The sequence below is a fragment of the Protopterus annectens genome, chromosome 11.part0, assembly GCF_019279795.1.
Source record: "Protopterus annectens isolate FY-2018-M chromosome 11.part0, PAN1.0, whole genome shotgun sequence".
NCBI classification, from domain to species: domain Eukaryota; kingdom Metazoa; phylum Chordata; order Ceratodontiformes; family Protopteridae; genus Protopterus; species Protopterus annectens.
In genome coordinates, this window is record NC_056745.1 from 1304096234 (window position 1) to 1304111038 (window position 14805).

At 42.9% G+C, this 14805-nt stretch overlaps 1 protein-coding gene across 1 annotated transcript in view; it reads left to right on the forward strand.

Moving 5' to 3' along the window:
* Positions 1-14805, forward strand: part of GTF3C6 (general transcription factor IIIC subunit 6) — a 472341-nt gene that overhangs the window by 172181 nt on the left and 285355 nt on the right. Inside the window, exon 3 of the mRNA XM_044088626.1 lies at positions 4085-4148. Within this exon, the coding sequence (XP_043944561.1) occupies positions 4085-4148 (64 nt within the window). The remainder of the gene's footprint in view (positions 1-4084; positions 4149-14805) is intronic.

Genomic DNA, 14805 nt, shown 5'->3' on the forward strand with positions numbered 1-14805 from the left:
GCCCACATGGCAGGAATATGCATTCAGGGCATATGGGCACCAAAGCAAATGCATCTGCATATCAACCAGAAAGAGATGCTAGCTATTCAAAATTCCCTAACAGCCTTCAAGGACTTGCTTCATCCAGGACAACTACTGATAAAGACGGACAACACCACAGTCATGTGGTACATAAACAAGCAAGGAGGCACACACTCATACCCCCTTTGCAGATAACCATGGCACAGTGGGACACAGCTTTGCCCTACCAAATACATCTTCAAGCTCAATTCCTGCCAGGAACACAAAACACTCTGGCAGACGATTTAAGCAGAAACCTTATGGATCCTCAAGAGTAGAAACTAAATCCACAAGTCTTCAGCATGATAACAGAGGAATGGGGGAGCCCAGACATAGATCTATTTGTCTCTCCTCAACATTATCACTTGAAAAGATTTTGCACAAGATCTTATCACAGACAAGCATGGAAAGTGGACGCTCTATCCTTGAGTTGGAAAAACCTATCAGTTTACGCCTTTCCTCCTCTGCCTCTTCTACCCAAGGTCCTCCTAAAAGTCAGACAAGAGAAGCCAAAGATGATATTAATTGCCCCGGACTGGCTCCGCCAATACTGGTACACAATCCTAAGGAACTTGTCTCAGTATCCAGCTTGGACCTTGCCTCAAAGACCACAACTACTATCCCAGCAAAACAATCAGATCCTGCACAATCAACTACAGACTCTGAACCTGGCAGCATGGCTAATCATGTAATCATACAAATGACACCTCTCAATAAAGATGAGATGGATGTCATTTTGGAAGCCAGAAGGCCTAGTACTAGAACACCTTATACTGACAAATGGAAGAGATTCTGTGCTTGGAATCAAGCACAAGGAACTGATACAGCAGAACCACATATTCCTCAGATATTACAATACTTAACTGAGATGCTTGACAAAGGCCTATCTTTCTCATCAATCAAAATCCATGCCTCTGCCATTTCGGCTCATTACAATACAGAGCCACCAATCTTTTCTCATCCTTTACTAAAGCATTATCTTAGAGGAGCCAAACTTTTAAGGCCTCCTAGAAGATCACTACTACCTGCATGGGACCTCAATTATGTGTTGGAAAAGCTCACCCTGCCGCCATTTGAACCAGCTGCTACCGCCAACATAAAGTTTTTGTCATGGAAGACAGCTCTGCTACTAGCAATTACTTCAGCAAGAAGTGTTTCAGAGCTACAGGCCCTCATGGCTGTAGAGCCTTTTATCATATTTCACCCAGGCAGGGTGTCTCTGAGGACAAATCCTACTTTTATGAGTAAGGTGGTTTCCAGTGTGGCTCTTAACCAAACAATTCATCTGCCAACATTTATCCAAATCTGCAGAACAAAGGGGAGAGAATTCTGCATTCCTTGGACGTACACAGACAGCTAAGATTCTACTTGAGCAGGACTAAAGCTCTTAAGAAAAACTGAGCAGTTACTAGTGTCATATGCTGCAGGATCAGAAGGAAAGGCTATTTCAAAGCAGACAATTTCAAAGTGGATAAGCGACTGCATCCGTTTCTGCTACTTACACCATGGTAAACCTGTGCCCAAGGGCATTAGGTCTTATTCCATCAGAGCTGCAGCTGCTTCAGCAGCCTTTTTCAGAGGAGTACCAACCAAGGACATTCTAGAGGCTGCTACTTGAGTTCTGTTCACACCTTTACAAAGCATTACCATTTGCCTCTCTACTCTAATTCCAGGGCAGGCTTTGCCACTGCAGTGCTGCAGGGCCTTATAGCCGCACCTAATGCTGTTTAGCTCCAGCCTCCCAACCATAGCTTTGGGATTCTTCCCCAATGTAATGACTGCAACAGTGAAACACGAAGAACATAGTACAGTTGTGTATACTTACCATAAATGTAGATGTTCGAGTGTATTCACTGTTACAGTCCAATTTACCCTCCCGCCATCCCCCTGTCATTCTGAAGTTTATCTTTCCTTCTCTATCTTCTACAACCTATGTGGTGTATTTGCTTGTAGATGAAGGTAAAGTTTATATTGAAGCATGTATATTTATATTTATATATATATAATATTATAGGTTCATAGGCTGATACTAGGCTATCTGCATTTATAAGCCTAGCCAGAGTGTGTTTGGCTTTTGCCACTCTTTTAGATTAGTTGACTGTGCCTCTGCATAGTAGGTCACAGAAGGTAGTCCTTTTAAGGTTAGTTTACTGTACCTCTGTCAAGCAGGGACACAGAAGAGATCCCATGGGTAAACTTATGATCTCCCATCCACTCGTCAAGATCCCTCTTGAAGAGGGTCAGTGAGGGGCTCTGCCTAACATGGATTGGGATTTTGTTCCAGAGTGAGGGGAGCCTATATTGCTACCTTTTTGGGGGCACCTGACATTGGGGGCAAGAAAAACTAAAGAAAATGGCATTGGCTGCATGTTTTATACCCCTGACGACCTGACGTCATGGAAGAGAAGACAGCAGCCGACGCAGGACCCAAGACTTTGGAATTCAGGCCGACTGAGGGCAACCTGCCAGCAGATTACCCAAATGTAATGACTGCAACAGTGAATACACTCGAACATCTACATTTATGGTAAGTGTACACAAGTGTACTTCTGATAACCTAGTGAAGGCAGAGACGAACAGAAACAAGTAAGAAATTAAGCAAGCCACAAAAGTTAACAGAAAAGGTGGAAAAACAGTTGGGAAAGGAGTAGTCTTGACAAACATTAAGTGAATAAATGCAGAAAAGGGTAAACAAAAAGAGCAGTGACTGGTAGTTAATGTTTCAGAAGTAATCAGAAAAGGTGTAAAATACTTGCCTGTGGTAGGAAATGTGAAATTGCATATGTTCTTGGTGTGTATAACAGTGTACTGTTGAATCGTAAGTCTGTGTTTTCTTGCCATCCTTCTGCTTAGGTTTTCTTTCAGGCATGTAAACTGCTCACAGCAGTGCACAGGAGTATACTTTGGGTCATGTTTCCTCTGCAACCTCCTGGCAACAAAGTAAAGTAAATACTTCTGAAAAACAAACCAGTCAAAATGTTAGCAATACAATGACATTTTCTCTCTCTAACCTCTTTAACACGCACACAGATTTGCAGAGACTGTATTATTCTAGACTAATGTCAGAAAATCTGATGTTATCTTCTGATATTTAAATGTTGCTTTTATAAGTGCAGTACAGTACATACAACAGATTTTAGAAGCATTTGCTATACTTCCGAGTTTGAGAAGACCTGGGTTTTGAGCAAGTTCCAGTTCATATCTCAGGTATGAGTGACAATGTTCTGTTTTCTCTGTTAACATCGTAATTGCTGGCTTAAAGTAGTGTTGTTGGCTGACTTTGCCAGGAATCTTAAGTCATACATCCACATGAATTGCTTCTAGTTTGCATTCTGTAAGTGTGTGTACATACATGCTTGTGTTTCCATGTATATGTATGTGTATATATATATATATATATATATATATATACATAAATACACACGTGCACATACATATCTGTGTGTATGTATACACTTGCATGTGTATTTATATATATATATATATATATATATATATATATATATATATATATATATATATATATATATATACACACACACACACACACACACACATATATATATATATATATATATATATATATATATATACACACACACACACACACATATATATATATATATATATATATATATATATATATATATATATATATATACACATATATAATCGCTCACATTCATTTGATCTAAAGACAAAATATCTAAAAGCTGTTGCAAAAATGTTGAAAACTTGAAATTTGCCCTTTTTGGTGTTTTGCAGCCCCTGAGTTCGTATATATAAGTGGCAGAGTTGTGAGGGTGCGCGGAGCGGGACTTGCCCCCCCCCCTTCATAAAATAGGATTTACTTTTCATTATTTTGAACTTGGATATTTCGACTATATATGTGTGTGTGTGTTTGTGTGTGTGTATGTGTATATATATATATATATATATATATATATATATATATTTAAACATGTAGTATATGTAATATGCCAAAACACTTTTTAATAAACTTCTCTCTTGTTTCTTTCTGCAGGGCATTGACACGGATCAGCCTGTCATACAGGTGGATAGGCATGTATTTGCTGGTCAGTATGAAGGTGAGAAAACTCTCTGTCTAATAATGTAAGTTAGTGTTGTGGGTTTCCCACTGCCTAAGGGCAGTGATGAGTAATCCGATGGTTTAGAGCTGGTGTTAAGACCTTATCAGGAAGCATTGTTGTGGCAGGCTTCTTGAGTTGAGGATAGACTTTCTGCACTTGCTGTCCATGGAAGCACTGTTAAAGACTTTGCCTATCTTTGTGAGTTTGGATAACCATGGGTTGCTGTGATGTGAAAGCATGCAGTGAGATACAAACTTTTATCCATCTTTTCTGGAAGTGATGAGAGTGTTGGTTTGGACCAGCAGTCAGGTATAGTTTGGTTCTGGTCCTGGTCCACATTTTAACGGAATCAAAAGTCTTAGTAGATTGCCATGAGGGAGAGCAACAATTGTCCCCTAGATGTTCATCGTGTTACACTGCTGCAGTCATCACACTTGGGTTATCCTGCCCTCAGGTGGTCACGCAGTCAGCCAAAGTGCCAAAGTTCCAAAGTCTTGGTCCGGCGTCGGTTGCTGTCGCTTCTTCCTTGAAGTCAGTGCGCCAGGGGTATATAAGAGGCATCCAACGCTTTTTTCTTCAGTTTTTCTTGCCCCAGATGTCAAGTACCCCCAAGTAGGTAGGCAATACATATTGCTAATAAAACATGTAATAGGAATAAAAGGAATACCTTCAGTTACAAGCAAATACACCACAAAGGTTGTACAGGATAGAAAAGGTATAGAAAAGTTCAGCTAGGTCAGAGGGGATGGAGGGAGGGTAACCTGGACTGTAGCAGTGTGAACACTCGAACATCTACATTTATGGTAGGTACAAAACTGTACTATGTTCACCGTGTTGCACTGCTCCAGTCATCACACTTGGGTTGAATCCCAAAGCTAAGGATGGGTGGTGGAACTAAACAGGGTTTGGAGAGGCTAGTAGGCCCTGCAGAACTGCAGTGGCAAAGCCAGCTTTGGTTTTAGAGTATAGAGGTAAGTGATAGTGCTTGGTGAAGGTGTGCACTGAACTCCAAGTTGCAGCCTCCAAAATATCCTTGGTTGGTACCCCTCTGAGGAAGGCTGTTGATGTTGCTCTAGCCCTGGTGGAATGGGGCCTAATGTTACCAGGTACAGGTCTCCCATGGTGTGTGTAGCAGAAACGGATACAATGTCCTGTCCATTTTGAAATGGTCTGTTTTGAGATAGCCTTTCCATGTGATCCTGCAGCATAGGTCAGATTTTCTGAAAACCTTAGTTTTATCCAAGTACTGATGTAATTGCCTGTGAATGTCCAAAGAGTGTAGGAGCCTTTCCCCTTTGTTCTGGGGGTTTGGATAAAAGGTGGGCAAATGAATGGTTTGGTTTAGGGCCACACTGGATACCACCTTTGGCATAAAGGAAGGGTTAGTTTGTAAAGCGACTGTCTTGATGAAAAATGATGAAAGGCTCCACTGCCATTAGGGCCTGTAGCTCTGAGACTCTTCGTGCTGAAGTTATTGCTAGCAACAGGGCAGTTTTCCATGATAGAAACTGTAGATCAGCTGTAAAAGCTGGTTCAAAGAGCGGTAGTGTAAGTTTTTCCAAAACAAAATTGAGATCCCAAGTTGGTTTAGGTGCTCTCCGGGGCGGTCTTATGTTCTTAGCCCGTCTGAGGAACTGTCTTAGTAATGGATGTGAAAATATAGGAGGATCTGTGTTGTATTGAGCTGAAATAGCTGAGGCGACTCAAGTGTGATGACTGCAGCAGTGTGAACACTCGAACATCTACATTTATGGTAGGTACAAAACTGTACTTTTTTCTCCTCCCAAGGAAACCAAGTTCAGTCCATCTTCCGGAAATGGGACACTCCAGAATTCCTTCTACTTTCTTTTTGACAGTGTGTTGCTCAAGATATTCATCATATTAATCAGTGCTAGCCTTAGCTGTATGGTTGTTATATCCTGCGAAGGATATAACAGCTGGCCAGCTTCCAAACCTTCAGTGCACCTTCCATGCATACAAACTGTCAGGCAGCTCGAGCTGAGCTGACTGAAAAATGTTTGGTACCAAGCCCTTCAGTACTTTACAGCCACCAAAGAGTTCGTTCCTCTAAGGATCAATGGCCGGCTTGTGCTTTTCCTAAGCTGAGGCAGATAGGTTTGGGTGAAATGCCTTCCATTTTCTAAATATTGTCTGTGTTTTATCAGATCTAGATCATATTATCAAAAACAAGCAAACACAAAGTGAACTGCTGAATCGACAAACACTATACTAGTAACCAAAAAACAGCCAGGCAGCAAGAGCAGTAGTCCATTGAAGGTCTATCCCTCTGCAGTTTACCAGGATAACAGGAAACACACAGCTCCCAACAATACAAATTGAATAAAACTTGATTGGATTGAAGTATTGATTGATTGGATATTATCAAAACCTCCATTCATCAAACACCTCTTCATCAACCCATTTTCATCGAAACCTGAATATGTCAAGCAATTGTTCCATCAGACTTTTTCCCACTGTAAGTAACCAGTGGGCCATCCTAGGGAATTTGCCCTTTTCCCCTAGTGCAATCTTGTAATTGATATATTTAATTAGGAGGTGGGGGTGCAGCCCCCACATTGGGGTGTATGGGGACATAGCCCCCCACCAAGGTGGGTTTTAAATTTTTCTGTTTTTGATGCAGTCATTAGGTTGGCCCACTGGTTACTTCCTGTAGAAAAAGTTCAGTGGTATGATCGTTCTAATTCAGGTTTCGATGAAAACTGGTCGATGAAGAGATGTTTGATAATATGATATAGACCAGTTTTATCACTTTCCTCTTCAGGAATGTTGTTTTAAAGTTGGGAGTTTTGTGTTTTAGCGACTGTCATGAAACTGAACAATACTTTTTAATGGGAGCGCTCTTTTTTTCCTGTCAATCTAAAATTTACATTTTCGGTGGGGGCTGGAAAAGTGTGCTTTTTACTGTGTTTTTCTGTGAAAAAGTGACTTTTAAAGATTTGTTTTTTACCAGCATTTGCTCCTCGTCTTCCCTGGGAAAGAGGCAGCATTTTTGGCATGACCATGGAACAAACTATTGGTCCCATGGTCAGTCCTTCTTCCCGGTACAAAAAGAAAAAATTAAGTAAAAACAGCCTTTGCCACCAGAGCAGGCTAGCAATTTTCTTCAGCCGCAGGTGGGCGAGACTGCTCTAGCCATTCAGACCATTCATCTATTACCCTGGAGCTCTTTGGTGGAGCACTTACAGCTGCTATAGACTAGGGGTTAGCCATGTCCTCTGCGGTTGTTGGGGTCCTGCCAGTAGCCAAGGGAGAGCCAATCTTGTCTGTCCTGGGAAAGGGAATAGGGAAGACTTCCTTGTGTCAGAATGCTCTTTCACCCCCTGGAGAAGCAGCTGCTACCATTAGTAACATCATTGGTCCCATTTTTCCTGTAAAAAAATCCAGAAAACTAAGCATGTGACTACTACTCAAACTTCTTCTGACAGGAGTAGATCACTGGGTCTGGTGCAGGCATGGGCAAACTACGGCCCGGGGGCCACATGCGGCCCGTTAAACGTTTTGATTCGGCCCGCCAAACTTGAAAAAATTTAATAAATTAACCTTGTTAATGTTTTATTTCCCCTGCAATTCTGATGTTTCCTCACTAGATGGCGGACTCTAGATATATTGGCTTTGTTGAGGTGAAGCGAAACATCAACAAAGCCAGCCACAGATCCAAGTTAACAGACCTACACCTCAGATCCATCCTGAGAATCGCCACAACAAAACTAACTCCAGACTTTGATGCGCTGGCTAAAAAAGGAGACCAACAACACTGCTCCCATTAAAATGTGTGTGTCTCCGTGATACGCACGTTGTTAGAATAAACAGTGCGCGCAGATCAAATATAACGCTTCACAGACTGACTTGCTGCAACTGTTTCGTCCTTGCACTAGTCGTTGTTGACTTTTGGCACCGGGGAAACAAATTGAATAAAAGGAACAGGACAAGTACATCTGCATCTCCTACCGTTTTTGAAAAAAAAGACAGTCAGGAGGAGAGTGATGTTGATATCCTGAAGGATAACAGAACTTTCAATGCTTTAAAATAAATGGTCATTTATTTGATTTTCAGTGTTTAAAGACTCATTTCGAAGTCAGAGATTTTATTGTAATGCTTTTCTTCATTTTCATTGGAAATTAAAGCACATGTTTTCTCCATATCCCAAGATGTGTATTTTTCCCCCAATGAGGTGATGTTTTCAAAGCATGCCATCTATCTGCTCCTGTTCCGGCCCCTTTGTCAAATGTTAGAACTCAATGTGGCCCACGAATCAAAAAGTTTGCCCACCCCTGGTGCATGGTTTAATTTAGGCTGTTGATTCATTTTGTAAAGTTGTTTCTGGTAAAAAGAGGGATACTTTTTCTTGAAGAGATTTAAGGTTCTGAATCTGAATAGGAAGATGAAGAGACTATTAACAGAGTTTTCCCCCCAGTGTTCTGATTCTCCCTGTGGAGGTTTCTCTTTCTCTGAGACTTTTGCTAGGATGTGCTAGTGTTTTCATTGGGGGAACACGGAGGTTTCTCAGTCTCTACGAAAATACTGAGCTGTTACAGATGGAATTTCCAGGATCTACACCCATTCCTCTTGTTCTGTCTGCCATAAAAGATGTGTGTTACTGCCAGCAGTTTTACTGATAATCAGCCAGCAAAAGGCAGATAGGGTGTATAAGGGTCCGTAGCTTTTGTTTTTAGACATTGTTCCCAAATGTGACCTTGCAGCTGTAGCTTTAGTTGATCTCACTGCTGCTAAACAGTAGTTAATTCCAATCCTACTCTTTCTGTTAAGGATGGGAAAATTATTGAACAGTATGGGAAAAAGTATGTACTTCTGCAGCATTGATTTTCAGAACTTTAAATTGTCAGGCTCATGTTAAAGCTTATTCTGACTGTGAAAGTATGAGGAATGTTTTAACAATAGTTTCTTCTTGTGGGGAAAAAATCTGCTTTAAATAATTTAGTTTCTTCTGTTGCACAAGTCACTACTCATTGTTTACAGTGTGGGTATTACTTTGTGGATACTTCATACAGGACTATGGCCACTGGTACTGTTTTGAGGAGGTTTGCATGACTACATTCTCAGAACCTCCCACATGAAATTAAAATGAGATTTTAAATTTCCCTTTTGATAGAGATTGCTTTTGGCGCCTATACTGCAGGGGCGATAAAAAAAATATGATTTAAGGGGTGAGCCGATGCAGGGAATTTTACATCCCTCCTTTTCCAAATTTTCTAAGGGATTCTCTAACTCCTCAACCCGATTTGGCAGAAAACAGTGTAAACAGTTTCAGCAAAAACAGGTAAACATTTGTTTAAGAAGAAATGGCAAGGGGGTAAAAAAGAAGCCTCAAACCTCCAAAAACCAAGGACAATCCAACAATTCTTAATTAGTGTTCAACAGAGAGTGTGACCCCCTCCTACCTTGGTCCTTTTTCTTCCAGAAAGTATGAATCTCAGTTTTTCTGTTTGGCAACATCTAGTTTCAGTCAACTGGGATCTAAAGATCATTCATCAGAGTTACAGATGGCAATGTGAGGAAATTACTCCTTTCCAGGGGAGTCATTCCTCAAACTCCAGATCAGACTGTCTTGTTTCCACTGGTTCTTTATCACGTGCTATGCTAAAGAGTAATAGAACTGGTTTCTCTTTCCTAGGTGGGGAAGAATTTTTATTAATCGATGTTCTTGGTGCCAAAGCAAGAAAATGCTTGTAGACCAGTTCTGAATCTTTCTTTCCTAAACCTGTTTGTGATGGTGCCCAAATTCAAAATGATGTCACTTCACAACCTGTTACCTCTTCTTCCACTTCCAAGTTTCCTGCCAACACTTAAAAGTTGTTTATCATCATCAATTCCATATTCATTCAGGTTACAGAGGTTTCTTAAGTTTTGTGTGTCTGGATCACATTATCAGTTATTTACATTACTCTTTGCACTATCCACTGGACCAGGATTGTTCACAAAGTGGCTATCTCCAGATGTTAAGTTGTCAATCTCGCCTTCATTCTTGCTGGATGGGTTCGGAGCCGATCCTCGGCTCCGACTCGGCACTGCTAAGCTCGAGAGTCACGTTTACCAGCTCGAGGCAGCCCCATATCCCATGATGCAAGGCGGTAAATACCCAGATCTCTTTTGCCGCTTCGCTGATGAGGTACTCCTTTTACCAGCTCTTGGTAAGTAATTTGTTATACAAATTTTAGTCACCCCATTCCTAATTTTTCTCTCATATATTAGTTTTTTTGTCACTTTTAGATAGTTGTAGGGTCTCTAGCTCTAGTTTTACTGTTTCCCTAGTTGTTTTTATTTAGTCGGGCCTTCAATCCCCTCCCATCCCTTCCTGTCAGGGTGTGTGTGTGTGTGGGTTTATTTTTTCCCCATTTTAAATTAAATTTTCTGATTCTGGGACTGTGTGAGTAGTGTGTTGTGTGTGTGCTCACTATGTCCAAAGAACAGAGGGTCTCAGGCTTCAAGAAGTGTGACTCGTGCTGTCAGAAGATGTCTCTGACAGACGGTCACACTTCTTGTATCTATTGCCTGGGACCTCTCCACCTGCAGGACTCCTGTGCTATTTGTCACTCTTTCAGCCAGAGAGTCCTGCAGGAAAGGAGAAATAAATTAATTTTAAGAGGACTACTTAAACCGGAGGGCTCCCCGGCCAAGTCTGCTTCGGGCAAGCCCTCTAAGACCTCCAAGGCCCAGGCTTCTGCTACTAAGCCTTTGGCCCTGGCTCCGACTGGAGCCGATCTTATTTTGACTAAATCTTAGCCATCGGTGCCGAGACTTTAACTGCCATATTGGCGTCGGCTCCGACCGGCTCCGACCACCATGTGTCTCAGGCTTTGGTATCGGCGCCGGCCTGCTCCGATACCATTATTTCCTTGCCTGTATCGGCTCCGGCCGGAGCCGATACATCTTTGACCAGGCTTGGAGCCGATAAGTTGTCGGCTCCGTCTGGAACCGAGGGTTCTTCGGCTCCGATGGTTCTGTCGAGGAAGCGGTCCAGGTCCCCCTCTTTGGAGCCGATACTGTCGGGTGGGGGGGGTTCATTATCAGGGCAGGATGGTTCATGGGACGTGGCAACCGTTCGAATACCACCTGCACATAAATGTCCTAGAGATGAGAGCAGTGCTTTGAACGTTGCAAGCCCTCAACGACTTTCTTCCCTTGGGAACAATTGCAGTTCACACGGACAACATGTCCGTAGTGTGGTACATCAACAAGCAGGGCGGAACCAAGTCCTACCCCTTGTGTCGAGAGGCTCTCAGACTTTGGCAATGGGCGATCTCCTCTCATCGGTTTCTGGAAGCAACGCATATCACTGGGAAAACCAACATTTTAGCGGACAGATTGAGCAGAGCTATACTCATGCCTCACGAGTGGTCTCTCAAGCAATCTATAGTGGAGGAGATTTTTCAGAAGTGGGGCCGCCCATGTTGCGATCTTTTTGCTACTCCCCAAAACAGCAAATGCCCAGCCTTCTTCTCTTTCTTCCCACTTCCGGGCCATCCCCCCAGAGACGCTCTTACCCAAGATTGGCCCCAGGGACTTCTTTATGCCTTTCCTCCCTTTCCATTGATACCACAGGTACTCCAGAAAGCTACCGTTTTGAGAGCCAAAATGATTCTCATTGCCCCGTATTGGCCTCGACAAATTTGGTTTCCGTTCCTTCATCATCATCTTTTGGCGCAGCCGTGGCATCTGGACCCAGTGCCAGATCTTCTGATCCACCAATCGGGTCAGCTGCATCGGTCCATTCCTTCTCTCAACCTCACAGCTTGGTTGCTCCACTTCCTTCCTTAGCCAGGCTTCCTGTGATCTCTAACCCTGTTAGGGATATCATAGTTGCTTCCCTTAAATCCTCTACTAGAAGGATTTACTCTAGCAAGTGGAAACATTTCTCCCTTTGGGCGAAATCAAGGAACTTAGATCCCTTTACTGCCCCTGTTCATGCAGTTTTGGATTTTCTAGCGGAAATCTTTCACTCGGGTTCTTCATCTTCCACGGTCAAAGTTCAGTTGGCTGCAATCTCGAACTTTCATGTCGGGTTTGCAGATCATAACATTATGTCCCACAAGCTTTGTAGAGCTTTTCTGAAAGGAGTTTTTCTCCTCAAACCTCCTGTCAGGAGTCCTCCTCCTCAATGGGACCTAAATCTAGTGCTGACATCCTTAATTCTTCCTCCTTTTGAGCCAGCTGCTTCATGCTCACTAAAGTTTCTTTCGTGGAAGACACTCTTCCTTGTCGCTATTACCTCGGCTAGGAGAGTGTCAGAACTTCATGCCCTCTCTGTTCGTCCCCCATATTTGGTCTTCCACAAGGACAGAGTATCCTTGAGAACTAATCCATCCTTTTTGCCCAAGGTTGCTTCAAAAACAAATTTAAACCAATCCATTGATCTCCCTGTATTTTTTCCTAATTATTCCAACAGATCGGAACAAAAATTACATTATCTTGATGTTCACCGCCAACTCGGATATTATTTGGACAGAACAAAACAATTCAGGAAGTCTGATCAGCTCTTTCTTTCTTATGCTGAAAATAAGAAAGGCCTCCCTGTTTCAAAGTGACCTTGTCTAGATGGCTATCTTCCACCATTTCTGACATTTATCAACTTAGGGGCAAACAGCTGTGCTCAAAACCAAAGGCACATTCCACTAGAGGCCTAGCCACTTCTACAGCCGTTCAGGCTAGGCTACCCTTAGATACTATTTGTGCAGCAGCCACTTGGGCCACTCCTCATACCTTTGTTTCTCATTACAAATTGGATTTGGTCTCCAGGGATAGAGCCAGTTTTGGTTCCACGGTTCTCAAGAGTCTGTTCCATTGAGCCACCCAGGATAGAGGTGCTAGGGACGCGGTCCCATCCAGCAAGAATGAAGGCGAGATTGACAACTTAACATTTAGAAGTTATGTACCTACCATAACGTTCCATGTTAGTTGTCTTCTCTCGCCTTCTTTCTTGCGACCCTCCCTCCTGCCCCCTTGCCTGGACAGACCTTGATCTCCCTGGAAGATTTTGTTTCTTTGGGCACCAGTTAGTTCTAGTTTTAGTTATCTGGTTTCCCCTTACAGCCTTTTTAGGCTTATTGCTCTTCTTTCCTTAGCAGAAAGTTTTTATGCTAGGTAGTTTTCCCTCTAGATACCAAACGAGATCTGGGTATTTACCGCCTTGCATCATGGGATATGGGGCTGCCTCGAGCTGGTAAAAGTGACTCTCGAGCTTAGCAAGTACCGAGTCGGAGCCGAGGATCAGCTCCGAACCCATCCAGCAAGAAAGAAGACGAGAGAAGACAACTAACATGGAATGTTATGGTAGGTACATAACTTCTAATTACAGTTCATTGCAGGCTGCAAGGTTTCCACATTTGTCCCATATTTAGATGACTTGCTTATCTTTGCAAAGTCTTTGTCATAGTTTCAGGAATCTCTTTCTTGGTTAAGAGAGCTCTTACACATGGTGGGATTCCAAGAGAACACTCAAAGGTCTTTCTTGACTTATTCACAGAGGACTGTGCTTCTGTGATGTCAGCTAGACACCTTCAAAAAGCATTTCTTTCACAGGAAAAAAGTAGATCTACATCTAGAGCTATTTCTAAGGTTTTCCACTCAGACTTCAGTCACTGCAAGAGAATACCTTAGGATTTTGGCTTCTATGATTCTCATGATGCCCCTGGCAAGACTCCATATGATAAAGATACAGTGGTATCTGAAGTCTCTTTGGTCCAAGCACCAATACTCTTTGTCATTTCAAATCCTAGTGCTGGGGTGTGTCAGATGAGAAATTATTTGGTGGAGACAACAGATATCCTTAAATCCAGATGTTCATCGTGCATACAGCTGCAGTCATAACAGATGGGTTCTCCTGCCGTCAGGCGGGTACTCGGTCGGCCGAATTCCAAAGTCTAGGTCCGGCGTCGGTTGTCGTCGCTTCTTCCCTGACGTCAGTGCTCCAGGGGTATAAAAACCAGCCGACGCCAATTTCTTCAGTCTTTCTTGCCGCGCGGTGCCTGAAGCAGAAGCAGTTCGCAAGTGCCAGTTGGCCAGCTCCTGAAATTACGAAAATTTTGCAACCGAAGTCTTCTTGAAAGCTAAGTACCCCGTTGGGGAAACTTTTCTTGCCTTAGAATGATGTCAGACAAAGTTAATAATTGTATTTCATGTGGGAAGCAAATACCGCATAAGGATTTCCATTCCCTCTGTATTCCTTGTTTAGGCCCAGACCACGACATCTCGGTCTGTCGCTTTTGTGCTACATTCAACAAACGCACCATTAAGCGTCGGGCGGAGTTCGCCCAGCATTATTTTGGCAAAAAATTTAGCTATATTATGTCGTTGGATACTCCAACACCAGTTTTGTCTAAAAAACGCAAAGATAAGGACCGACACACGAGGTCCGCGGCCTCTACCGACACCACGCCAAAGCCGACTACACGTGGTCCGGTTCTCAGCAAGGCGCCTACGCAGCCACTGACTACCGACGACACTACATTGGCGGTGTCTCCTGTGCCCAAGGTCGCAGGCTCCTCGGCCCACACCCCGACTACAGATACCGAAGCCACTCTTAGCGGTGAATCTCAAAATGTGGACAGGTCTACCTCCTCTCAAGGTGTCTTCAGACCTTCCTCTTCTTTTTCCATCAAGGCATTCACTAAGTCTA